The 26,966-nt window shown below is 38.7% G+C and overlaps 2 protein-coding genes across 5 annotated transcripts in view; one reads left to right on the top strand and one right to left on the bottom strand.

The window, feature by feature from the left end:
* Nucleotides 1–371: 371 nt before the first annotated feature.
* Nucleotides 372–1,860, bottom strand: LOC147217714 (serum amyloid A-5 protein-like). The gene is made up of 4 exons (XM_086175090.1): nucleotides 1,765–1,860; nucleotides 1,562–1,670; nucleotides 1,240–1,378; nucleotides 372–654 (listed from the first exon to the last, which is right to left on the bottom strand). Exons 2-4 carry the CDS (start codon nucleotides 1,656–1,658, stop codon nucleotides 516–518), a joined length of 375 nt encoding a protein of 124 aa, XP_086031216.1. The 5' UTR covers nucleotides 1,659–1,670; nucleotides 1,765–1,860; the 3' UTR covers nucleotides 372–515.
* Nucleotides 1,861–8,807: 6,947 nt separating this feature from the next.
* Nucleotides 8,808–26,966, top strand: part of apba2b (amyloid beta (A4) precursor protein-binding, family A, member 2b) — a 53,774-nt gene continuing 35,615 nt past the window's right edge. For 3 of the 4 annotated variants that reach the window (XM_086174736.1, XM_086174735.1, XM_086174732.1), the window contains exon 1: nucleotides 8,808–8,925. The gene's annotated coding sequence lies outside the window, so the exon portion shown is untranslated. Of the gene's footprint in view, nucleotides 8,926–16,368; nucleotides 16,489–26,966 lie in introns of those variants that run through there. The other variant, XM_086174733.1, reaches the window with a different exon arrangement.

Raw genomic sequence — 26,966 nt, 5'->3', positions numbered from 1 at the left:
AGTATGAATTCTGTACCAATCTTTGGCGTGCCGGATTAAAAACACCAACAGGCCAGATGTGGTCCACGGGCTGTAGTTTGCCCCCCCGCTACATTCGTTTTTAGTTGTTCTACATACCTTTTATGAATGTTGCTTCAATGTACGACTGTTTCTCTCTACCTTACGCTCTGCTTGGGATTTCTATACTGTTAGCTGCACCAACCAACCTGCGGACCAGCGGAACATAGATTGGTTTATTAAAAATCTAACTCACATCTTTATTATTGGACATGTTCTCTAAAAACATTAAATAAAATACCTTAAATTCCCTGATTCAGTCTCATCATACTTTTTACCTCCAGTAATGTGACAAAAACTCCTTTTTCAATATATTGCCAGTTGAACATAGATTGGTTTATTAAGGTTCCAAAAAAAGAAATGCAGACAGTAACATTTTGTAAACAAATATACTGTGCTGTAGTTGGGTTGCAAATGATGTTTTCAACATATATTTTGAAGCAGTTGTTTTATCATCCTCAATATTTGTCAGGAAGACCAGGGGGCCTGAAGACGTTTGGATCATTCCCTTCCCGTCCATGTCTGTTTGCCCTCTGATCAGCTTCAGTGTCCTCGAATCCACGTCCCGAATTTCCTTGCCACCACTCTCTGGTATCACTGCAGACATGCGGGTGAATGAATGTCATCAAGAATAAGATAAGGCATTTAGTAGATATGTCAAAACCATGTCTTTGCGGTGTTAACTAGTATGACTGAAGATTAGAATATACAGTACATTTAAAACTTGTTCAATATTAGTAATAGCAAAGTCATTTGCAGAAAATGATTTTAAAATAGCCATGAATGATGATTTACAAATGCTCTGCTAACTATGTCCACATATATCAAAACTCCCTATGGCCCAGTAGAACTGAGGAAGCTTCTCAAATGAGAGGTGAAATGTCATCACGAGAAAAAAATCAAGTCCAGTTGCCATGACAAGACTTGACCTGGTTGACTGAGAACCTCCTTAAACAAAGTCCAAATGATGAATGTTTTATTGAGGTTTTTTAGCAAGTGTCACTCTGAAAGTGGTTTCCCACAGTTTTGTTTGAGGACAGTTCTTATAAATTCAAAGATATGTGCTTGAAAAAAAAGTAGCTGATAATTTTGATTGCAAATTAATTTAGGAGAGTTACAGCCTGTGTATTCAGTTATTATTAATTTGGTGAGGGTAGAATGAATTTCTGCCACACAACATACCTTATGACCTCAGCTGCCCATTTGCCTCCTGGTCCTCTATTCGCAGCATCATAGTTTCCTCTAGCATGAAAGTACTTATCAGAATCGATATATTGGGCCTCCCTCATGTCCTGATACGCTCGCCACATATCCCCAGCACCTTGATAGAAAAATACTCATGACTTTGGGGAAATGATTGAGATGTTTCAAAAAAAAACAACTACTGTTAGTTATGTTAAACAACATAATCTTGGAAGAGTGAATATTATAACATTGTTGATTGTTACATTGCACAATATTGTAACATGAATATTAATCCTGTCACTGCAATGTCACGACTTACCTTGAGCAGCTTCGACCGGAAATGTAAACACACTTTTCCAGTCAGCGCTACTTTCCACAAATAGGATGACAAAGATTCCCAATAGCAGCAACTTCATGGTTATTTGGACCTAATAAGCAAATATCAATTATCAAAGCTCTGAAATATGCAGCCCAATCAGTACATTTCACTTCTGTTTTACTTATTTCAACCTCCAAACCTACCTCGAAGTTTTATCAGTGTTTCAAAAAAGCCTGAAAATCCTACAAGTGAGGATACTGCTGATCTGACTCCTTTTATATTTCTGTCTGATATTTCAAATACTGTGACATTTGCACTGTGACAAACAAGCAGATTTTCCAAGGTTGTGCAAGTGCAGTTAAACAAATGCTCACAACAGTGATAAAACTCATGTAGATCCAAAATTACCGGACAAGAGTCGGTTTTGCAATCTGTCCTTTGCTTTTACCTGCTCTCTGTATGTAATGTTAAATGCTCTGAAATTGTGTAATGTTGTAATTGTTTCTGGGTATATGACCTTACACGTCTTACTTTTGTTAAAGTATCCACAAGAAAACCTTTTTAAAGGTGATATAACATAACATGTCTTCCATTATTTCATTTCATTTCAAAGGTTGAAAAGGCAGAAGGTTGTTTGGTCTTTCCAAGTCCTATGGGCCAAAGAACACACACACACACGTTTATCATCTATATATTTATCTTAACAAACATGCATGCAGGCATAGATACGTATACGTGTTTCACTTGCCCAGAGGTAGGTCACTGGGGCCCCCATACAGAGCCAGGCCTACAACTGAACCTGTCATTTTTGCAACAATAACACTTAAAGTGCAAATCTTCTCCATCAACAGGTTAAACCTATTACACACATGAGGGCTCTTTCTTCAGGAAGTTATTTGCACGAATGAATGAATAATTGAATGAATGAATGCCTGAATGAATGAAGAATGATTTGAAATGATATTTGAATATGATATATGTGTCTGAACTCTTGCAGCATGGTAAACATCCAATTTGGCCTATGGTGTAAGTCACAGAGGTGACCAGGGAAATTACAGATTTCATTGAAAAAGAGTGCCTACAGGAATATTACCAGCACACTTATCAACTTCGGGAAAAGCCACTCTGGATGTGTAAACAAGACATAGTGTTTAATGATTTATCGAAGTTTCGCCACCATGGGGATACACATTAGTCATTGTACACAATCCAATTGAGGATAAAACGTGAGCAGGTGTCCCCAACAAGGCTTTGACACTATTTAATAGGCTATGAGGAACTCTCAGCATGATGCTAAGTACAGAAAAAACGTAATAATTTGAAAATGTCTAAGATATTTGCAAATAAATTTGCTAATAAATTCTTTAAAGATCAGATAATGTGATTTTCTGGATTTTTTTCCGCACTCTGTCTCTCATAGTTTAGTGTACCTATGATGAAAATTACAGGTCTCTATCAGCTTTTTAAGTGGGACAACTTGCACAATTGGTGGCTGACTAAATACTTATTTGCCCCACTGTACATTCTACTTCCTGTGAGACCATTACACTTATTCTCAGCTTGTGAAACAGCATGATCAAACAAGTTCTGTGACACTGTCCTTTCAACACACACCCTGGGTTTACTTGGGTTCCCATCATCACTTACCTTAGTGCAGCAGGGTATAGGCAGGAAATTTCACCTCAGGAAATTGCAGGGTTTAAAATCTAGTGCAAGAATAAAAACTCAGACAGAGAGCATTGGTTGATTTGGAAAGCTGCTCTATGACCAACTTTACAGTACTTTACATTCTGTGTATGAATGTTGTTTCTCTCTCCCTATTGCTGTGCTTGGGAATTCCATAAGGTTAGCAGGACCAATCCCCAGCGATGGACTGCAACCAGCAGAACACGGATTGGTTTATTAAGATTCCAAAACCATAATAAAATTACCTTTACAAAGCTTCCAAGGACAGCCCCTCCTCACCCCGTCTTCCCATCTCCTTAAACCCGAACACAAACGCAATCACGGACAGTCACCTTCTCCACCACACCATCCCATCCCCCCAAGCACGGTCTTGCTACCTTTTATCTTCTTTCTGTCTATTTATATTTATATTCATATTTATTTTTCTTTTTAATGTGATGAGACTATAGCTGTTACACTGATGTGACAAAGGAATCCCCACTGTGGGGATCAATAACATTTATCTTATCTATCATGAAAAAAAGAAACGCAGATAGTGACATTTTGCTGTAGTTGGGTTGCAAAAGCTTTTTTAATATATATTTTGAAGCAGTTGTTTTATCATCCTCAGTATTTGTCAGGAAGACCAGGGGGCTTGAAGACATTTGGATCATTCCCTTCCCGTCCATGTCTGTTTGCCCTCTGATCAGCTTCAGTGTCCTCGAATCCACGTCCTGAATTTCCTTGCCACCACTCTCTGGTATCACTGCAGACGTGCAGGTGAATGAATGTCATCAAGAATAAGATAAGGCATTTAGTAGATATGTCAAAACCATGTCTTTGCAGTGCTAACAAGTATGGCCGAGGCTGAGAATATACTGTATATTTACAACTTGTTTAATATTAGTTACAGCAAACAAAGTCATTTGCAAAAAAATTTTTTAATAGCCATGAATGATGATTTCCAAATGCTCTGCTAACTAAATCTACACATATCAAAACTTCTAATGGCCCAGTGGAACTGTAGAAGCTTCTCAAATGAGATGTGAAATGCCATCGAGAGAAGAAATCAAGTCCAGTTGCCATGACAAGACTTGACCTGGTTGACTGAGAACCTCTGTAGACATATTCTAAGTGGTGAATATTAGGCTTGAACAACTGTCACTGCAAAATTGGTTTCAGTTTTGTTTGAGAAAGATTCTTGTAAGTACAAAGAAATTTGCCTGAGGAGAGAATCGTAGCTGACAATTTCAACAGCAAATTATTTGGATTTTACCATTTTCTCGATAATGCTTTTTTCACATACAGACTTACAGAATGCTTATTGCGGCTTTATTTATTTGGTGAGATGAGAATGTTATGTAAATTTGGATACCTGTATCATTTTGGTAATATGCATTGCTTCCACACAACATAGCCCATTTCCTGGCAGCCCATTTGCCTTCTGGTCCTCTATTGGCAGCATCATAGTTTTCCTTTTTGCATGAAGGTACGGTACTTATCAGACTTCGGAAAGTGGACCTCCCTCTTGTCCTGACATGCCCGCTACATATTGCCAGCACCTTGATGGAAAAATAATCATGGCTTTGGAGAAATGACTGACGTGTTAAGTAAAAACTTATTATTTAACTTCATAACTTGATGGAACAATGAACACCATACCATTATTACATGATAGATTATTATAACATTGATATTATTCTTACACTGCGATGTAACCAGTTACCTTGAGGAGCTTCGACCAGAAAGTTAAACACACTTGTCCAATTAGCACTGCTTTCCACGTATAGGATCACAAAGATTCCTGTTAGAAGCAACTTCATGGTTATCTGGACCTTATAAGCAAATATCAAATGATCAAAGCATTGAAATATAAGCAGATCAATCAGTAAATTCCACTCCTATTTTACTTATTTCAACCTCAAAACCTACCTTAAAGTTTTAGCAATGTTTCAAAAAAGCCTAATAATCCTACAAGTCAGGATACTGCTGATGTGACTCTTATATTTTTGTCTGATATTTCCCATGTTGTACAATTTCCAAATACTGTAAAGAATGTGTGCATATACTTGTTCATTGGTTGCTATTTTAAATACTGTACAATTTTGTGATTTCAAAATAGATTTAGGGATAATGCCTAAAATGCTTGATGTTTGTATTAGTTTGTGATTTACTGTAATTCACTGTAATTCACTTCTCTGTGGACAAAGTGCAACAAAGATTGTATTGAAATGTTGATAAAGCCTGTGGCACAAACACAGTAGCTTGCCAAAGCAATCTACCAGTGAACACATTTTGTAACATTACGACCACAAATGTAACTATATTTTATTGGCATTTCTTGGCAAAGCACCACACAATTGTAAAGAACAAAAAAAATCCATGATTTAATTTTTTTTATAAATAAAAAAACTTAAAAATGCTGTCAAAGAGCTGCAAAAGTATTCAGCCCCTGTTTCTCTGAGTGTAACAAACCTCAGAAGTTTCCAGATTACTGCTGAATATTTGAATGTTAACCTAATGACTAAATGGAGTTCACCTGAGTAGCAAGAAGAAAGCCATTGTTGAAGGAAAACCATCGGAAGTCCTTTTCGCAGTTTGCCGGAAACCATGTGGGGGACACAGCAAAGGAAGAAGAAATTGAGCTTTCTGCCCTAAATGCAATACGCTATGCATGGTGGAAAAACCAACCAACATGGTGTTCACTCTGTGCACCATCCCCAAATCAGTGGTGGCATCATCATGGGGGCGTTTCTCTTCAGCAGGGACAGGGAAGATGGTCAGAGTTGATAGGAAGTTGGGGGCACTCTTGGAAGAAAACCGGTTGGAGGCTGCAAAAGATTTAAGACTAAGGTGGAAGTTCACCTTCAACCAGGAGAAAGCCAGGGCTACAATGGAATATTGTAGTCCTGGCTACAATATTCATGCGTTAGAATATATTCAAATAATATTCATGTGTTAGAATGGCTGAGTCAAAGTGCAGACCTAATCCAGATTCTCTGGCAAGATCTGAAAACAGTCATTCACAAATGCTGTCCATCAAATTTGGCTGAGCTTGAGCTGCTTTGCAAAGAAAAATGGGCAAAAATTTCAGTTTATACATGTGCAAAGCGGGTAGAGACATATCCCAAGATTTGCAGCGGTAATTGCGGAACAAGAAGGTTCTAGAAAGTATTGACTCAGGGGGGCCCAGTACTTTTGCACATCACACTTTTCATTTATCTTTTGTAAAAAGAAAAATGATAATGTATAATTTCCCTATGTCATAATTGTGTGCCACCTTGTGTTAGTCTTTCACATCAAATTCCAACAAACATTGGAAACAACATTAATGCTTATGGTGGTAGTGTTGAATACTTCATGAGGTACGAATACTTTTGCAAGCCAGCGTATATCCCACGTCAGGAGCAGAATAAATGTCTGTCTGTTGCTATATTATACTGCCTCAGGTGGCTAAAATTAGAGATTACTATACATTACAAAGGATGAAAGCAGAAACATTTTTTATTGGGAATCTTATTTCTTCACATTATGTTGTCCATATCCAACCCAGTTAAGTCTCAACTATGTTCTAAATACATTACAAATAGTGTGAGCTAATTTTTTACCCGTGTTTTGAGGATGCACAGCAATCTATTTGAATTTTCAGTTTATTCTCAGACGAGCCTATCGGGATTGTATAGATTGCATAAATCTATCTATCTATCTATCTATCTATCTATCTATCTATCTATCTATCTATCTATCTATCTATCTATCTATCTATCTATCTATTTATAATGACATATATACATAGATAAACGGATACATACATACACACATGCATACATACATCTATTCATTTGTACTTCAACTTGCATTTAATCAATGGTGCAATGGTGAGTAGGTAATATAGTAACAAACAAACTGATTGGATCGATTATTTATTATTTTTTTCATTACTTTTGTACATTTGGCAAACCACTTGTTGTTTTTTAAACCCAAATATACAATGTAAACTTATTTTGATATCCCAATTTGTTTTCCAACTAAAGCTACAGTACTCTTGGTCATCCTTAGAAGTAAAAGGCCCTAAACTTTAAATATGAAGCTTGCTTTTGCCTCTAATAATTTCATCATAATCAATTCTGCAAATGATAAAATACTCTCAAAAGTGTATAGATAAATAGATGTTTTAATCCACCAGGTTTTCTGTTAGACCATTGTTTTGCATTGAGACCCACTGAAAAGTACTGCACAATGCCACCTTTTTTATCATATATTATCAGCATTAACTTCAAACTGTATGAAATATATATCTTTACAGGTAACTGGCAATTATACTATATACCTATCTATATCTCTATCTATATGTAATACAATATATTTCTGCATATATACAATGACAACTGCGATAGGATCCATCGGCCCCGATAGATAATGAATGAATGAATACTACTTCTACTACTTGTACCTCTACTCCTACTCCTACTCATAATAATAATAATAATAATAATAATAATAATAATAATAATAATAATAATAATAATTTCCCATACACATGTCATGCTAACTATGCTGTCTCTCTTGTCCTTATTCGTCCCATCCCACGCACATCCTGTTATTTTTGTTTATTCATTTTATTCAATGCTATTTATTTTACATCACTCTATTTATATTGTTGTTTAGTTCTGGTTATGTATTTTTCAACCTTACTGTTCCTTGATGTTGCCTATTATTATCTCAAATGTTGTTGCTTTTGTTGTTGTTGCCTGCTGTCTATTCATTAGTGGATGTCTTGCTATCTTGTGTCTTCTGCCTTTCTATTTATATTTATATTCATATTTATCTTCCTTTTTTGACATAATTCCTGTTATGCTGCTGTGACCAAGGAATTTCCACTGCGGGGATCAAGACAATTTATCTGATCTTAATGATAATAATAACAATAATAATAATAATAATAATGATAATAATAATAATAATAATAATAATGATAAGAAGAAGAAGAAGAAGAAGAAGAAGAAGAATTTCCCATACACATGTAATGCTCTAAGTATGCTATCTCTTGACCTTGATTGTCCCAGCCCGCACATACCTTGTTATTTTTGTTTATTCATTTAATTCATTGCTATTTATTTTATGTCACTCTGTTTATATTGTTGTTTAGTTCTGGTTATTTATTTTTCAACCTTACTGTTCCTTGCTGTTGCACATTATTATCCCAGTTGTTTGTTGCTGTCTTTGTTGTTGCCTGCTGTCTATTTATTAGTGGATGTCTTGCTATCTTCTGTCTTCTGCCTTTCAATTTATATTTATATTCATATTTATCTTCCTTTTTTTGACATAATAATAATAATATAAAAAATAACAAAACAATAATAATAAGAATAACAATAGTAACAACAACTATACTAATAATAATAATAATGATGATGATGATGATGATGATGATGTGGCTGCAGCCTGCTAGTATTGTTTGCAGCGTGTGTTACGGAATGTGATGTTCGCCGTGCGTGATGCTGCTGGGGAGGGGCGGCGAGGAAGCCGGCGTTTACCCACCAGACAACTGCAGTGTGTGGTTTTCATTTATCCTCGTTCCGGGGCGCTGCTGTCAAGCGCGATACGCTCTCTGTCGGCAAAACACACTGAGGGATGCCCGACTACCACTATCTCTCTCTCTTCTCGAAAGGAGCGAAATTGGACTGCGGGTTTTTCAGGTAAGACAAACGATATCAATCGTTACAAGGGAGCGTGTTGTCGGTTGATGTGCGATAGGTTTCGCTACGGCGGGCGGCGATGAAGATGCTGATCTGCCCAGCTTGGGGGTTTGTCCTCATCATCAGTGGTAAAATGGGGCGGAGAGCGTTTTCGAAACACAGTATTTTGTTTTGCTCTATAACGTGCATTATTCAGTTCACCAGATTGCAGATTGCTTCTGTGGGTCAGTGTATACTCTCACCCACCGTTCGCGGCGGTTCATGCTTTTAGTACCAAACACTTAATGTTATCGATTGCCATTTTTTGTCGCAGGCCTTACGGTTTTTAGCAGACTGCGAAGGTCATAAATGTTTACATTCTTAAATGGTGCGGTTCTGCTCTTTGTGGTTTTCAATAACGGTACTCCAGGCAAGTGTGGATATCTACGTGTTTGTTTTGCAAATGGCTCTTTAGTTCTGCATCCATTCATTGTCATCAATCAGGTTACACTTAATCTCTATAGCTCTTCAAACCGTCGAATATGAAACTGGTACGAAAACAGTTCATCATCTTCTAGTGAAAATATGTAAGAGTACCCTACAAACAAACCTATAACATACCCCTTATCAATGCTTGAGCTGTGCTCTAAGTCCTACTGGGATGGTATAATTCCTGCTGTGTGCCAGCATGTGTACCAGGCACAGGGCGAGCAGTTGGTTAGAGGCACTGTGTGCCTCTTCACTGTGAAGAGTGAGTAAGAACAACGGGCTTATTCGCTCTGTTTTCCATCATATGATATTATTTCTTGGCCACTGGGCCTCATCCAGTCGTGGACAAGGGCTATCATCCTATTGATGATTATACTGTCCTTGAGAACCGTAACCACATACTGTTTTAAGGGAGTCTAAGCTCAAATTCGTTAAATTGACATCAAATGTGTACGCCTTACAAGTTTTTTTTGTTTTGTTTTTTTTTTTTTTTTTCAGAAAAAAATACAATATTAGAAAATGGGACGGACAATGATGCAGCGGGTAGCACTCCCACTTCACAGCAATAAGATACCTGGTTTGATCCTGACAGGGGCCCTCTCTTTAGGAAGTTGGCATGTTCTCCCGATCTCTTTGTGGGTTTCCTCTAGGTTTTCACGTTTCCTCCCACAATTATGCAGTAGGTTAACTGAAGACTCCAAATAGCCCAGAGGTGTGAATGAGAGAGTGAATGGTTGGATGTCTCTGAACGGGGCCGTGTGACTGACCGGCCACTAGTACAGGGTGTACTCTGCCTTTCGACCATGAACAGCTGGGAAAGGCTCCAGTCCCCTGCAACCCTGACTGCAGCATGAGTGGCATAGATAATGAATTCATGAATATTACAATGCATCTAAAAATCCAAATCAATCCATCTTTACTTTTAGCATAAACATATCTGATCCAGATTGTGGAACACAAATCATTTTTTCTATCTCTAAGTTAATTTTAGTAATTATGCAAGTGATTACTGAAGGAGACAGGCTCACTTTGCTATTGGGTTAGGGTTAGGGTTTATGATTTGACCACTCATCTCAACTAACAGCGTCCAACATATTGATTGAATGTGGTCTGAGGACGGGGGTCAGTCCCAATCACATAGTATTGTGGTATTGACAGAGGGCGGAGAGTACAGGTAATAATTAAACTTTCAAAGGGCCATGCAAGCCCTGAGAGGAAAATTTATGGCCTTGGTAGATAAACAGAGTTATTTAACGCTCTATTTTATAGAAAGATGTTTTCCAAGGTGTCTCTTGTTCCATGTTGCCTCAGGAAATTGATTTTGTCCTCCCACATGTTCTGAGTCCTCCTTTTCTGTGTGCATGTTCTGTGAATGCTTTCTTTCTTTCTTTAATTTAATCATTACATGTTGTAACTCACCTTTCTGTCACCTGCAATAGTATGCTTTATTGTGAGTACACTGCACAGAAACCTTCCTATCAGCGGCCTGGGATTTCATCCACATTCCAGAGGGGAGATGATAAATTTTAACTTTTGGAGAGGAGACAGAATTGGACACTTAAATGTAATACAATGATGATATGTTTTGGGAAATTCACAATGAAATCATTAGCCAAGTCTAAAGATAAAGTTGTAAAATAGAGATAAAATTTTAATTCATATCAGGATGGCAAGACCATAGGGAAATCAGCTGTCAGTTATGTAATGCCGCAAGTAATATCCTCTTAAAAGCTTTGCTCTGTAAGCTAGGACTTTCACACAAACATTTATGTTCTGTACTTTCCTCATGACATTGGTGTAAACCTAGATGCAAATGACAACGATGTCTTTTGACAAAAATTAAAACTACTAATACTACTACAATAATAATAATCAAACACCAACATTTATAGTGCCAATGGCGTTGTTATGTAGATATTCACATTTCACGAAGCTCCCATCTAGCGAAAAAGTCAAATGGAAATTATTTATGATGAGGCTTTCAAAGCACACGTGGTGCTCATAGTAATAATGATAATAATAATAATACAAATAATTATTATTAATAATTAATAATAACAGCGATTAAAATATCTTTGTTATAGCAATTAGACAAACATGTTCCCCAGCACTTGCTTCAGTCAGCTAATCCAGACTAGCTTTCCATTTCAATTTCAACAAATATCTTTAAGAAATGCATTTTAAGGAAAGGGGTTTCTCTGCCTTTATTTAGATATCACTTATTTTTGTTACTGTTTTTTAAAGTAATTTCAAGTTAAATGAGGTTTTCATCATGGGCAAATCACATATTTATTATTATATTCAAAAGGTTATTTTATTGTTTTGCTGTTCAAAATGTCAGGAGTAGAGGTTTTCCACATTATTCAGTAACTACTATTTGGCTTTTTGTTGGAGGAAGATGACATTTCAATCAATTGTGACTTACTTGTGTCTCCAGGGATATTTCCAGATTTCTTTACATGGTTTGTTCATTTCTTTATGTGGCTGTCATATGTGTGTGTGTGTGTGTGTGTGTGTGTGTGTGTGTGTGTGTGTGTATTGTCTATACAAGATATAGTCTATCTGTGTGCTCCTACCACCACTCTTCTAAGTTACTTTGTGTTCTGGCCTTTTCTACTCACAACAGCCATCTCCATCCTTTTCACAGAGTCCACCACCATCTGTCCCTCTGTGTTCCTATCCTGGATGCCAAACCTGCCCATCATTTCTTCATCAACTCTATTGCCCAAACCAACAGGCCTATGAAGTCTGCATCAAATACCACTCTCTCTCCTCTGAGGATATTCTGCATCACTTCATTTAACTCACTCCAGAAATTCTCGTTCTCTTACTAACATCCCACCTGTGGGGCATAGCCACAAACATCATTGAGCATCACACCTTCAATTTCCAGTTTTAGACTCATAAGTCTATCTGAAAGTCCTCCCAACTCCTCTTCCATTTCTCTGCTCTCTGCTCTCAACCTGCTCTTAAGCTTCTAGCCTGACTACCTTTCCACGTGGTCTCCTGGACACACAGAATATCCACCTTCTTCTCCGCATCATGTCGACCAACTCTCTAGCTTCTCCTGTTATTGTCTCAATATTCAAAGTCCCTATTCTCAGTCCCAGACTCTTGCCTTTCCTCTTCTCTGCTCCCAAACCGGCTTTCCTCCACTCCTTCTTTGACCGTGGTCGTTGTTAACCTGGGTCTCTACCGACCTGGCATGAAATTTGTAGGGTCAATTTGCATATTTGGTGTTGGCAAGTTTTATGCTGGATGCCCTTCCTGATGGGACCGTCTGCATTTATCAAGTGACTGACTCAAGATATTGCAAGATAAATTGTAATTTTAGATGTTCATTTGGAAGGCTAAGAAATCAACTGCATTTGGTTTTCAAGAGCTCCCCATTGTTGTTTTGAATGAAGGATGTGGCATCGGGTTCCATATCAGGTATTGTCCCCAAACTTCTGTACTTTAGTTGAATGCGGTGTAGAGGTTAGGGATGAAGTTTTTATGCAATATTGGATATTTTCCAGTTTCCACTGAATTGTAAAGAACAGTCACACTGAGCATGTGATACAAAATAGCTGATTGTGTTGGGTGATGGTAACATCCAAACCACTTCAACTGGCTCCTTTCAACATGAAGGAACACTGGCTCAACCCAAATATTCCTCAAAATACACATGTTCCTCAGTGCTAAATCAAGGCACTGTGAAAGGGAAGTTGTTTTAGATGCGCGATCCATAAGGAGTCCTGTCTAACCTTTTGGGTCGGCCTGTCCATCACCACTACAAAGACAAGTGTCTCAGAGCTGTCCCACACACACCTTGAACTTCTTTTCAGCTCTCCAAACTCCCCCCATGGCTGGGTTTTTGCTTCTTTGACTGCAAAGGCTGCAGTCCTGCTAGAATCTGTTCATAGTGTCTTTGTCTGCTGGGGTTCACCGAAAGGCTTTCAGGTTTCTGCCAAGACTAGCATCAATGACTTTAACCACCACTGCTTCCTCATTGAACCTGGACCTTCCTCAATTGGTGGCAGCAGGAAGGGTGAAGGACAAACTGGGAGCTATCCGGATGGCACACAACTCTGACCGGCCTGAGTGCATCTGTTCTTCTTCCACAACCTCACTACCTTACCCCATTCATTGCCTCACCCATTCACATGCCATGCCCTAACTCTGCTGTCTTTCTTATCCTTGTTGGTCCCAGCCCACACTTATCCTGCCTGTTTTTGTTTATTTACTTTAGTCTTGTCATTGCTATTGTCCCCCTATTTCTATTGCCGCTTTGTTCTGGTTGGCGATTTTTCACCCTTATTGTTCCTTTATGTTGTCCATTCTTATCCCTGATGTTGTTCATGTTGTTGTTCTCCCTGCTCTCTATTTATTTGTTGATGTCTTGTTATCTTCTGTCGTCTGTCTCTCTATTTATATTCATATTTATTTTGACATTATAACTGTTACGCTGCTGTGACAAAGGAATTTCCCCTATGTGGATCAATAAAGTTTATCTTATCTTATCTTATCTTATCTTATCTTATCTTATCTTATCTTATCTTATCTTATCTTATCTTATCTTGTCTTGTCTTGTCTTGTCTTGTCTTGTCTTGTCTTGTCTTGTCTTGTCTTGTCTTGTCTTGGAGGCCTTTGAACACAAATCACTCAGTTTTCCAAATCCCCGGGAGTTGAAGTCCTGGTAGACCAGGTCCTCCATCAAGAGTTCCTAGTTCCCCCCAGTGGTTGAGTTTACCAGGTCTGTCCAGCTTGTTTACCTTCTACCTGATCCAACTCACCAGCAAGTGGTATTAAGTGGAGATCTCTGCTCCTTTCTCAGCTGAAATTACCATTAAATATATTTGGAAATGTGTTCAGCATTTTATTTTATTTTTTTTATGTTGTCTACCACCTGGATAAGGGTGTCTTAACTACAGTATGTGTGACATGAATCGTGGCCCATCTCACATAAATATGATTGAAGCAGTGATACTGAGGACATTGATTAGTTTCTTTAAATTTCTTAAGGTTACGACATTTGGAAATGTAAGCATCTACAGCAGCTCAAAAGGCAAGACATTTGAGCTGAAAAATGTCACAATATGAACGTAATCTTTGTGTGCTTACAGTTTCTCTTTAGAAATTTAGTAACCAAATACAGTGCCTCAGGTACACTTCAGGTAATGGTCTTCCCCTGTATGGTGGTCTTAATGAAAATAACATAATGTCTTTGGAGGTTCTCATTCATCAAGATCAAGGTGAAATCTTGTCAAAATCTTCATGGCAACTGGACTTTATTTTCTTCACTTGAAGATGTTTCACCCCTCGTCCGAGAGGCTTCTTCAATTCTAATGGCCTGTAGGGAGTTTCTGAATATAACTGCCAGGTTGGGAGCGTTTCTAGGTTACGATGGCTTGTTATGCAAATGGAGGAGTTGAAACTAGGTTGGAGTGGGTTTTTACGCGAATGGTATTGTTGCTAGATGGGAACAAAGGTACAACTTTTGGGGATTTACCTGGATTAGAATCTTAAAAGGTGAAACCAAACTTCTCTGAATGTGAAAAAAAAGGAGTGAAACCCGTTGGATCACATGGACTGAGGCTCAGGTGGATGTTACTGGGGATTGCTTCTGGTGGTAGATCCATATGGGTATTTTGGAGGGTGCAGATGGGCCTGGTCCATATGTTTTTATCTGTCTTGGTATTGATCCCAGTAAGGCGTATGTGAGTGAAAGTTTGTGGCTGAGGCCCCTTCCCTTCCTCTGTTCAGACACTGTTTTTCCGTTTTGATGTTTTCTTGAACAATCTGTCTCCTCTGGCCAGAATGCAGACACTGCTGTCTTCGAAGGAATGGCACTTATCCCTCAGGTGTAGGTGGACCGTAGAGTTGTGCCCTGAAGTGGTGGCTCTCCTGTGTTGGGCCATCCGTTTGGGTAGAGGCTGTTTTGTCTCCCCAATATAGAAGTAATCCTCAGTGCAGGTGACAGAATACACAAGATTTTCAATCTTATGCCTTGGTGTTTTGCCCTTGGGGTGCACCAGTCTTTGCCTCAGTGTATTGTGTTAAGAATTACAGTCTATTTGAAGAAGAAAATAGCTAAACATTAGTGATGTTCATCTTGCTGATCTCGTAAAGCAGTAAGGCATGGCTAAGTCAACCATTTGTACTATTCTGAACGAAGACGTGCCAAAGACAGCTGATGTGTTTATAGGGGTGAATATGTTAACAAAGCAAAAGGTCTCAAGACATAGATGTAGAAAAGTGATCCGATTAATGAAAAGCCAGCTTGCTGGAGATAGTTTTACCAAGAGGCTCATATGCAAGACGGCTTTACTTTTGCAGTCATGCAAATTACCAAACAGATAAAGGTTCTTTGATCCTTTCATTTTTTGGAAAAAGTAAACCCTCAAAAAAGATTAAGACAAAATGACACTGAATCTTTCTTTTCACTGCTCTCAGAGAAAGATTTCAACAATCATGATAAGTTATGTTCGGATATTTTGCTTTTTGGGTCTTATTTCATTTCATGGCTATTTAAAATGTCAGCCACTCCTGCTCTTCCAATTGCCCACCAACTGCACCTTTGCTATTGTATCGTTATTAATATTTCCAATTTTATTTATTTGATTAAGTCAGATGGGGTCAAATTAGTTCCTATCTTTTGTCCAAAAATCTCATTTTTAAAAATAGAATTACCTGATCGGTTCCCTGCGATTTGAGCCAATTCACCACCAGGTGGGGATCATTTGACTGCTCAGCACTTGTCTTCACCTGAGTGTCCTAGACAAGCAGCCACACATTTAATGACATTACTACAAACTTGATTGTGAACTACAGATTGGGTGCCATGTGCACAAATAGACGCCCTCATGCTTAAACATGGTGTTTGTCATGGGCAATCCATAATGAGCATGGAAACCCCCTTAAGTTCAGATTTGGGGCCCTTTCCACCTAATCATGTTTTCGCAGGTGTAGGCAGGAATGGTAAGGGGCACCGGAACGGTTGGGTGTGATGAGAACTTCTTTGCATCGAGATGAGGCCATGACAAGTATGTGTAACTCAGTGCATGCTTTGCATGCACGTATGAGGTCCTGGGTTCAATTCCCAGCATCTCCACGGTAAGTCACTCTTGATAAAAGCGTCTGCCAAATGACTGTATTCTATGACACTTCTCTCTTAGATCAATTTAAACATTCCATTCATTGTGGTTCAGGCATTGCTACATTTTGTGTGATGCTTGATATTTTCTCCTTTTACACCTGTAAACACATAATCAGTAAACACACAATCAGTAAACGGTATGTTTTAAGAGCTGATAGTTTTTTTCCAAATCTAACGGTGACCCTGTTGCATGAAAGGTTAGGTTGATTTCCTCTCATTTCTATTTCATAGACTTAACTTGGTGAATATGTCAGGTCTTATTGGTCGCAATATGAAATGAGTAATAATAAAGAAATAGCCAAAGGACCTTTATTTTCATATATAAAGCTTGCTGAAAAGAATCTCATTCATAGATACATTACTCACAACTGGCACATAAGAGTTACTGTGATGTAACGCCTAAAGGAAAAAAAAAGAAGAACTGAAAGAGCCATATTCATTATTCTCTGAATGACATCAGTCTCCCTTTCTGATTTTGCTGTCTGGAATTTAAAAAACAGATGTACTCACTCTACGCAGCATTATTTGGCGTTTTATATGTCTGTTTTTTGCTTTTGCTTTCCTATTTTTTGGGATTCCCACTTCGCTTGATCTTGCCGAGCACTCAAAGTACAGAACATTTTCTGTCTTGTTCAGAATTTTTTGTTTAAATTCAGCACGGATCACATTTAAATTGTTTGTAGCATAATTACTAGAATCCCACATTGATATTATTTAGGTTGAGTGTTCACCTGAAAAATATATTTGATCAGTTAAAGCACAAGGCTATGAACAATACAGCGTTGATTAACTGCAATTTGCTGTTTTGATTGTGCAATACAGTAATACAGCATTTAACTGGCAGAGAATTTTGATTGGAATTGTTCAAGAGTTTTATGCAAAATAACCCACCCATCATCTGCCGCTTATCCTGCACTCAGGTTCACTGGAGCCTATCTAGCTGTCATCAGGCAAGAGGCAGGGTACACCCTGGGCTGGTCGCCAGTCAATTGCAGGACCACACGTACAAACAGACAACCATTCATGGGGAGAACATGCAAACTCCACACAGAAAGGTCCGCTTGTCAGAACTGAACCACAGTGGTCAGGCCGAAGCACTAACCACTGTGCCACCCTGCAAAAGAATTACTGCATGAAATATTCTGGACAAATACATATACTAACAGCTTTCTCTGAAGTGTTTTTTTACTTGATTGCAATTGTATTGTCACAAAAAATTAAATAGAACCTCAGGAATGTCACTGTTTACAATTATATATTTTTAAACCCACAAAACGACTCCCTTTTTTGCAAGTGTAAACAATATAAACATGCTGTCTCTTTTAGTATGCCGTCACTGACTGTCTATAATCAATCACACTTTAGATTCACTCATCATGGCATCAGATCAGCTTCTTCCTTTGTTTGACAAGGTGCAAGGTGTAAGTATTTGATATGGAAAAAAGCCATCTAAATTCCCCACTGGCTGCTGTCACTGTTAAGCAGAATAGAAAGGCGTGCATGTGGAATTTTCATCTTTTCCATGAGAGAAATCTGAATGTCCTCAATAGATTGAGTTGTGCATACATTTTTCTTGAATAGACATTATCTCATTACTGTTAGAGCATAGCTAATGGTTTAATTACCCAGTAACATCATGTGTGTTGATTGATACCACAATTGACTGCTCTCAGTGTTATACTCAGTTGGTGGGCTGCCAGATGATATTTGTGACTTTCTCTGAAGATACCTAAGGCAATCAAAGACGTAAGAATTATATTGATTAGCCTAACGAAGGTAGATTTTATTGGAATTTGGTCACTAATATAGGACAAGTGACGAAGTTGATTGCCGTAAGTTTCCAAGATATAACCCATATATTGGGTCAAAATTACATCAAAATAATTCAAAATTAAAAGGAGGGAGAATAGCACTTCAGGAATCTGACGTGCTATTCTTCGGGCGCTACTTAGTCTAAATTCATATACATTTTCATCTGATTGGACACCCTCGAGCCCTTCCTTCTGAAGATGCAGCCCATATTATAGCACCCTCTGTTTCTGCTGCTTAATCAGCCATTGCAAATGTGAATTTCCCATGGACTACAAATCTGCTCCTGTTACCCCTTTAGGGGCAACAAGCCCGACTTCTACTGTTATGGACCCATCCACATCATACCTTGTTTATTAGAAGTCCTTCAAAAATAGGTGTACAAACATCTCACTGACAATCAAGAGCATCAGTATCCATACCTCCATGTGGTCTGGTTTTAGAAGCATCTACCTCTGCAAGACTTGTAGTTTTCCCTTCCTTACAAACTAATTTCAACAATACACTTTCACAAACCATCTTAAGCACAAGTATAATAATGGTATGATCCTCAATTGAAATTTTTCACAGACTGAGTTCTCTCTGAAAATGTCCCTGCTGGATAGTTTAGAAATCCAGTTTGTAAACACCTTTCATTATTTGGGTATCTGGCTTAATGGCTCCATTTCCTTAGAGGTGCACATAGAGTGAAACATCAGTTGGTTTCGTATACTATAATAAATCATAATTCACCCAGTCTGCAAAGCTCTTGCTGGTTAAAATGTCAGTCCTTCCAATTTTTGATTATGCTTCATCCTCCAGCAGCGATGACTGCAGTCTGTGCTCTGTTGTCAGCCAGCCATCACTCCTTTCCCACCTACTGATTCACTGGTATCAATTTATTTATAAAATCATATCTGGCAAAAGCCCTGCTTATCTCTGCTCTGCACTTAAAAACTGTTTATATCCGATAGAAATCTGTGTAAACTTGATTCATTGCCATTTATGTAAATGTTTGTTGGAAGTTGTCCTTGTTGATGTTGGCACAGGTTTCCATTGTAAATGAGAACGGGTTCTCAATTGATTTACCTAGTAAAATAAAAGTCATTGTGATTTTATTTCATGACAAACAGATCTTGTAACGGTCACAAGCTGAGGTATAGTTTCTTTTCATCTGTGCATACTGGGATTGCAAATATGACCAAGCTATACGTATGTATTTGAAAATGAAGCCTTTGATTAAACCAGTCTGTTATTTATAAGATAAGCCAGTTACACGGCTGTTTGCCACTTTACTGTGAGGCAATTAGTGATGCTCAACTAACTATCCTTTGATTGTCTAATTGTTTTATTGCAGATGCAAGGATGTCAGGCTTTTCACACACGGAAATTTCTCATTTTAGACTGCAAATAAGATTTTTGTAATTTTATAAGGCTAAATGGCACAAATGCACAGCCAGAGCCTTACCTATATAAAACTTCGCCAAGAGGTTTATTATTCTCTGGATTCAGTTCTCACAGATGCAGGTTAAATTGGTTAAATAAAATGACAAAAATGGCTTCAAAATAACCAAATGGTATTATGCATTAGCCAAAACGTTTTTTTTATATATTTTTGATACATCTGTACAAACCTTGTGACATTTAGTAATCAGTTTCTACAAGAATGTGAGATGAACATTATTTTCCTTTTTTCTGATTAGCCAGAACTTGAACTTCCTCCCACACATCAAAAACTAGTTTTTTTGGCACATCCTGTATGTGTCAAAATGGTTTTGTCAAGTTGGAATGGTTAGAAAACAGTAAGACACAGGAAGAGGTTCCCATCTATATATACCACATGGATCACTGCTTTGCTCCTTCTAATGATTTAGTAACATCACATCGCAACTATATGATTTTTTTTTTAAATAACTATGATGATTACCTTTCTCCCAGAGATGAATGAGGTACATCTTTACGTGTAAATTGGGATAAAAGTAGCAGTAACTGTAAGTTACTGGCTGTTAAAGCCCCACCAAAAGATAAGGTAATTATGAAATTGGTTTTATTGCCAATCAGAGAATGCAGTTAGTTCATTGTCCAAAAGTGTAAAATAGAGTAATTAGTTGTATGCCTATATGTTGTCCTGTGATCTACTGGCAGCAAGTCTAGGATGAACCTTATCTCTCATCCAATGGGTTTTGCTTCAGAAACCCTGTTACCCTTAGTAATAAGTGGTATAAGTAATCAAAGATTCACAGTATGTGATTTCATTTATAGAACTTTTCTAAGTGGTTGCTGGTGATAAAAATGTCATCATGGCAAGTATGTACTCTGCAATACTTTGTGTCCAATATGCAATAATGATTGCTATAGCCACTAAATAGAAGAAACAAAAATAGGTATGCTGAGGGTCTCAGTTACGTGTTAGATGGCTGCAGACGCTTTTACTCTTTTGATGTTTGGATACTTATTTCAGCAAGAGAAGGAATAAAAAATCTAACATTTGGAAGCCTTTTTAAATGTTGCCTGTCTATTTTTTTGAATTATTTCCATTTTTTTTTTTATTTCATTGGCCATCGGCAGCAAAAGGCCCCAGTGCTTGCTGGAGGTCATTTGTTGTCCACATAGCCTGCAAAAAGGAGAGGGGATTTTCTGAGGTTTATCCATCATATGCTGGTTTAACAGTCAGTCACCTATCTAGAAACCACTCTGACATAGCCTATGATCAAGCTGAAAATAGACCTGTTGCAACAACTTTCAGCTATCGTCAAATTAGCTGTGCCTACATGACACATAAATTAAAGTCCAATTTTTCTGCTTTGTCTTTCATTCGAGCCTAAAGTTTGATGTTCAGTTGCCTTCCCACTGGCTTTGTGTTTTAGATAATTGCCTGCTACATTCACTTGAGCTGCTTGGACAACCTTCACATATCAGTAAGTCAGATTTGCTGTGTTTTAACAAATTAATATTGATTATTCCAAAGGTAGTTTCCTGAGTTTATATTGTTCCATAGAGATATAAATTTTGTTTTGCCCTAAATTCAATTATTTAGACATACTGTATCCAATTCACACAGGCATCAGTCTAAATTTTCCAGCTTCTGTTGCATATTTATGACACAAATATTGTGTAAACAATGTTCAGCAAAGTGCAGCTCGATCCTGCTGTCTAAAGCACTCAGCATGGCAGGTAAGTATCACAGCTGCACAGACGGTCAAACAATCAGGTAGTTTATTTGCTGCAAATTAGTAAACAGTCTCTGAAATTGGGTTTCATATTGACAACAACGAAATGTTAATGAAACAAACAGTCATTGAAAATTAAAGTAAAAGGATTATTTGCATTTGTTTTTGAGAGTAACACCAACATAGCATGTTATTTACATTATAAATTGTAGATGATCAGAATGTATTTTAATTTTTAATATTTTTGTAATGTTATTTTGTTACTATTGGTATAATACTAATTAAAAAAAAAAGACAAAAACATAAAAGTTAAAATGAAATGCTCCCATGTATCAACACTTATATTCTCCACTGTGCCCACATTTTTTAAATATAAAATCCATCCTTCTTTCTGTTCTCAAGAGGACCTCAATGGTTCTGTTGTATAGCTTTTCTGTGCATTTCAGTTCCATTGATAAATCCTTTTTTATGGACATGGACACTAATGTGCAGTATTCTGGCACAAGTTTCAATACACTTTAATACTGAGAATGGCCACTAAACAGAAGGCCACTAAACAAAAGCAGTGGACACAGGGATAGTCACAACCAAACAGACCAGTTCTCCCAAAATCTTGGACTTGTCCCTTCAAAATCAGCCATGGCATACATAATAGTCAGTTCTGATTTCAGTCGGGAAGATAAAACAGTATTCCGTGACTCCGTGTGAAGCTGGAGACTTTTCTGTGATTAGTTCAGACATTTTTCAAAGTGCCACCTCTCAGGCTCTCATGAGAACTTAAACAATCACTGGACACTATACTTCTCATATGCAGCATGTGACCCTCTCGCTGGCTATGGTGTCGCTGAGATTTGATTGCCTGTTCTTAGCTTGCTCTGTTGATTCTGATGGCCTCAGACAGATTTCATACATCCAGACAATGCAAGCTATCTGAAAATATGATTGGATAAAAGCTCTACCATAATCTTGTATATTATATTCTATTATATTATATTTTTCCTGTGTTGTCATAGGAAACAGTGCAACCAAGTGGATATAATATGAGAGAATAGACGATGGAAAATAATTGAATTTACATATTTATGAAAAAAAAATGACATTTACTTTTTTGAGTACGCTTAGGCCTGCAGAGAGAGCCTTGCTGGCCTTGATGGCCCATCATTGGTGTAATGAGGGAACAGAGTGACTCGAGCACATTGTTCAGGCACAGAACATTCTCTGCCTTAACCTCCTTATACCACACCCACTTATTGCACAAGCACATGCTGTACCTTACATGACATTGAGCATAACAATACCTCAGGAGAGCTATAACTTTGACAAAACACTGCCCTTATTGAAACTCAACTTGTAGTTCCTTAAACAGAACTGTAGGTTGCAGAAGTATGGCATGGTGCAGGATGTAGAGCAATCGTCTTTGAAACCAAACATTTCTGGTTCAATTCCCAGCTCCTCCTAGTATATTGAGGAGTTGTTGAGCAAGACACTGAAGCCCTAATTGCTCCCCTGCGCTGGTGGACAGCAGCCTACTGCTCATGGTTCATCCATGTTAATTGCAGAGAACGAATTTACCCAGAAGGAATTAATAAAGGATAAATAACTGTTATTATTCCTCATCGCCTGACAACATGAAGAGGTTTTGAGGGATAGACAAGGTTTTTGCAAGGAGGGAGATCTGCCTACACATTTTCTCTCCCTGGCGCAGAGATGAGATCATGGTTGTACTGATGAAGGCATCAGTCAGCCCAAGTTGCAGCATCTTGTGGCCTGTGCCAGGGCTGGAGAGTGGTCTGGCCCTGATGGTTAGTCCTGATAGTGAAGTGATGACAATAGATGAACATGTGCTATTGCTCACATTCCCACACACAGGCTGTCATTTGATGTTCATCCACTAAGAAGCATTCCTCTGTTTCTGTCAGGGCCCAAGATTCAATAGCTATATGCCTCTCAGGGCTGTCTTGCAAATGAAACAGCCTTGACAGCAGCAGAAGCAGCAGAAGCATCTCGAGTAGAGCTGTAGGTGTCAGGATGGACAAGTGCAGGAGAAGAAATTAACTGTGCCAGTGTAGAGAAGGCCCCTGCAGGTTCCGATCACCAAACCCAAGCACGGGGGTGCTGTTGCGTCAGAAGCAGGGCAGGAAGGGGAGGTAAACAGGTGTTATTCCCAGTAATAAAGCGACTTGGGAGACAGATGTCAGTTCAGGCACCACCTCACAATGTACCAGGCACAAGCTGAATGTGCCAATCAAATATGCATATCCCCTCCCCTTAGTATTTCAATTCAACTGTCACTAGATTTAGTGACTTTTCAGGCCTCATTCTTTCAAAGACCCTTTTTTTCAAAGAATCGGTGAGAGACGAATCTAGAAACTTCCAGATAAAGCGTGATTCTATGACAGTCATCCAGGGCTTGGTCTATTGTTTCAAGTTATACTTGCCTGTTATACTGTAGCAGCTGAAAATACTAGAAAGCTGTTTAAGTCCTGGAAAATATTATCGAAACTGAGTAGGAACATTGATTTATTGATTATGACTTCATAGAATGTGTTACGTTACTATAGTGAATATATTGGTAGACGGATGCTGGAATTGGAGCTGCCAGGCAGGAGGTCAGGAGGAAGACCAAAGAGAAGATTTTTGGACGTAGTGAGAGAGGATATGAAGTTAGTTGGTGTGAGAGAGGAGGATACAGAGAATAGGGTTAGATGGAGAAAGTTGATTCATGGTGGAGACCCCTGAAGGGAAAAGCCCAATGGAGAAGAAGAAGAAGAGATTGTGATGAGATGAGATGAGATGAGATGAGATGAGATGAGATGAGATGAGATGAGATGAGATGAGATGAGATGAGATGAGATGAGATGAGATGAGAACAACTTTATTAATCCCGAAGGAAATTGTTGTGCCAGAGTTCCACGTAAAAAACATAACAGTAATAGATAATAGTAGAAAGGAGGAAGAATAAGAAATACAATGAAATATGAATTGTCTTAACTGTTAGCAGTAACTACAAAGATTGAAGATTCCCTGTGGCTGAGGGAAGAGGAATTAAAAAGTCTGATAGCCTCAGGTAGGAAAGACCTCCTGTGGCGTTCAGTGGAGCTCCTTGGTGGTATCAGTCTACGACTGAAAGAGCTCCGACAGGACATCAACGTGGCATGCAGGGGGTGATGGATGTTGTCCATGATGCCGTGGAGCTTCCTCATCATCCTCCTCTCTGAAACCTGCACAACAGACTCCAGCTCCACTCCCAGGACAGACCCAGCTCTCCTGATGAGCTTGTTGAGTCTGTTGGTGTCAGCTGTCTTGAGCCTGCTGCCCCACCACACAACAGCGTAGAAGATGGCACTGGACAACACCAAGTGGTAAAACATCTGCAGCGTGGTCCTGCAGACGTTGAAAGATCTGAGCCTCCTGAGGAAGAACAGACGGCTCTGACCCTTCTTAAAGATGGTATTGGTGTTAAAGGTTCAGTCCAGTTTATTGTCCAAGTGGACACCCAGGTATTTATAGGTGTCCACAATGTCCACTTCTGTACCCCTGATGGTGACCGGATCCAGGTGGGTCCTTTGTTTCCTGAAATCCACCACTAGCTTCTTTGTCTTAGACACATTGAGCTGCAGGTGGTTCAGTCCACACCACTCCACAAACCTGTCCACCACGCTCCTGTACTCCTCCTCCTGGCCTCCGTTGATGCAGCCCACGATGGCAGAGTCATCAGAGAATTTCTGCAGGTGGCAGGACTGCGAGGAGAACCTGAAGTCTGAGGTGTAGAGCGTGAACAGGAAGGGAGACAGGACCGTCCCCTGTGGCGCCCCCGTGCTGCTCACAATGGTGTCCGACGTGATGTTTCCCAGCCTCACGTACTGGGGCCGACCTGTGAGGTAGTTGTTGATCCAGGTCGCGAGAGGAGCATCCACCTGCATGTCCAGGAGCTTCCTGTTCAGCAGGGCAGGTCGAATGGTGTTGAAAGCACTGGAGAAGTCAAAGAACATGACTCTCACAATGCTTCCTGCCTCCTCAAGGTGGGTGTATACTCTGTGCAGCAGGAAGATGATGGCGTCTTCCACACCAATCCGTGTGTTATGTTACTGTAATTGTCCTCAATTTAAAATATATTTGCACTACAATTCATCTATTGTAATAAAGGTAATCTAGATAATAATCTCTTTTCTGTAATGAACTGTTTTAACCAACATCTAATAATTTCCCACGACGGATGGGAAAATCATGAAGGATGAAGGACCCTCGTTCAATTCTGAACAGGAGTAGTTTGCATGTTCTCCACGTGTCTGTATGGGTTTCTTCCAGTTTCCGCCCACAGTCCAAAAACATGCAGCAGGTTAACAGGAAAAAAGTTGGGAAAATTGCCCTGAGTGAGTGAATGGTTTTATATTTATATATGTGGTCGTGATTGACTGGCGACAGCCTGGATAGGCTTCAGCATCCCCCGCAACCCTGAGCGCAGGATGAGCGGCAGACGATGGATGGATGGATCATAACTATTTGCCAGTAGTTGTACATTTGCAGAGGTACCATTATATCGTGATTATCATGTAGTCCTACGCATTCTTAGCTAAAAGTATCACTAGAAGTATAAATTAAATTATGTTTTCCATACACAGTGGATTTTTAGCATTAATTTGTTGCAAGTAGGCAAACACACTGAAAGAGCTAATATTTTAAATGTTTTGTCATGTGTAAACAGAGGCCTTTTTATCACCAATGTTTTGGAGCGTGAGTTTTAATGTGTGATTGTTCTGTAAAATAGGTTGTTTGGTGATTGGCTTCGATAGTCCTCCGCTTGGAGACTGAGCAACAAAGAGTTGCTATGGTAACACTCAAGGGTGAAGGAGGAAGGCATGTCTGTGTCATTGTGCTTGCAGTTGCAAGACAGACATTGGCAGGCTGAATGGTGGAGGAGTGAGTACTGCATTCTGTGGACTGGTACCATTTCTGCTGCTCACCAAGTCTCTGCTTTTACTCTCTTCCTGTCTCCCGCATGGCCTGTTTTTTGTCATGCTGAAGTGAGTGGGAGGCTTTGAGAAGAGCAAACACTGAATCTCAATGAGGCAGCTGAGAAGAAACTCGTTTTCAAATTGTCTCCCTCTGCTTGTGCTTTTACTCTTGATGTAATAAAAGTTTAGGTTATCGTGGTCTTTCTGTCACACATTTTTTGTGTCACTTTCATATTAAAGAATGAGGATATGAGAATGATAATATTTACACATAATGCCAAATAGATACAGATGGCTGATATAATAAGTGCAGCAAAGGTTTCTACCAAAAGCTAACAATATTATATTGCTCGAAAGGTTACAGTTTTATGTTTTATTTTTAGATCATTTAAATTTATTTATTCATCATTTTGTGATCGTTTTAAAATATGCATATAGAATGGCCACAAAAATTGATGGTGATGAGTCATCAAAATAGCTTTCTTCTCCCATATGGAAGCATTGCCTTTATAAAGCAAAGTT

This window comes from Fistularia commersonii, chromosome 27, assembly GCF_037954325.1.
Source record: "Fistularia commersonii isolate RoL2024-O1a breed Wild chromosome 27, RoL_Fcom_v1.0, whole genome shotgun sequence".
Classification (NCBI taxonomy): Eukaryota; Metazoa; Chordata; class Actinopteri; order Syngnathiformes; family Fistulariidae; genus Fistularia; species Fistularia commersonii.
This window is presented reverse-complemented; position numbering and strand designations above follow the sequence as displayed.

Coding starts and splice junctions, on each gene's coding strand:
- LOC147217714 (XM_086175090.1), bottom strand. CDS start 1,658: ATGAAGTTGCTGCTATTGGGAATCTTTGTCATCCTATTTGTGGAAAGT. Junction 1,379..1,561: donor TCCGGTCGAAGCTGCTCAAG/GTAAGTCGTGAC, acceptor TTTTCTATCAAG/GTGCTGGGGATATGTGGCGA. Junction 655..1,239: donor TGGGCAGCTGAGGTCATAAG/GTATGTTGTGTG, acceptor GCATGTCTGCAG/TGATACCAGAGAGTGGTGGC.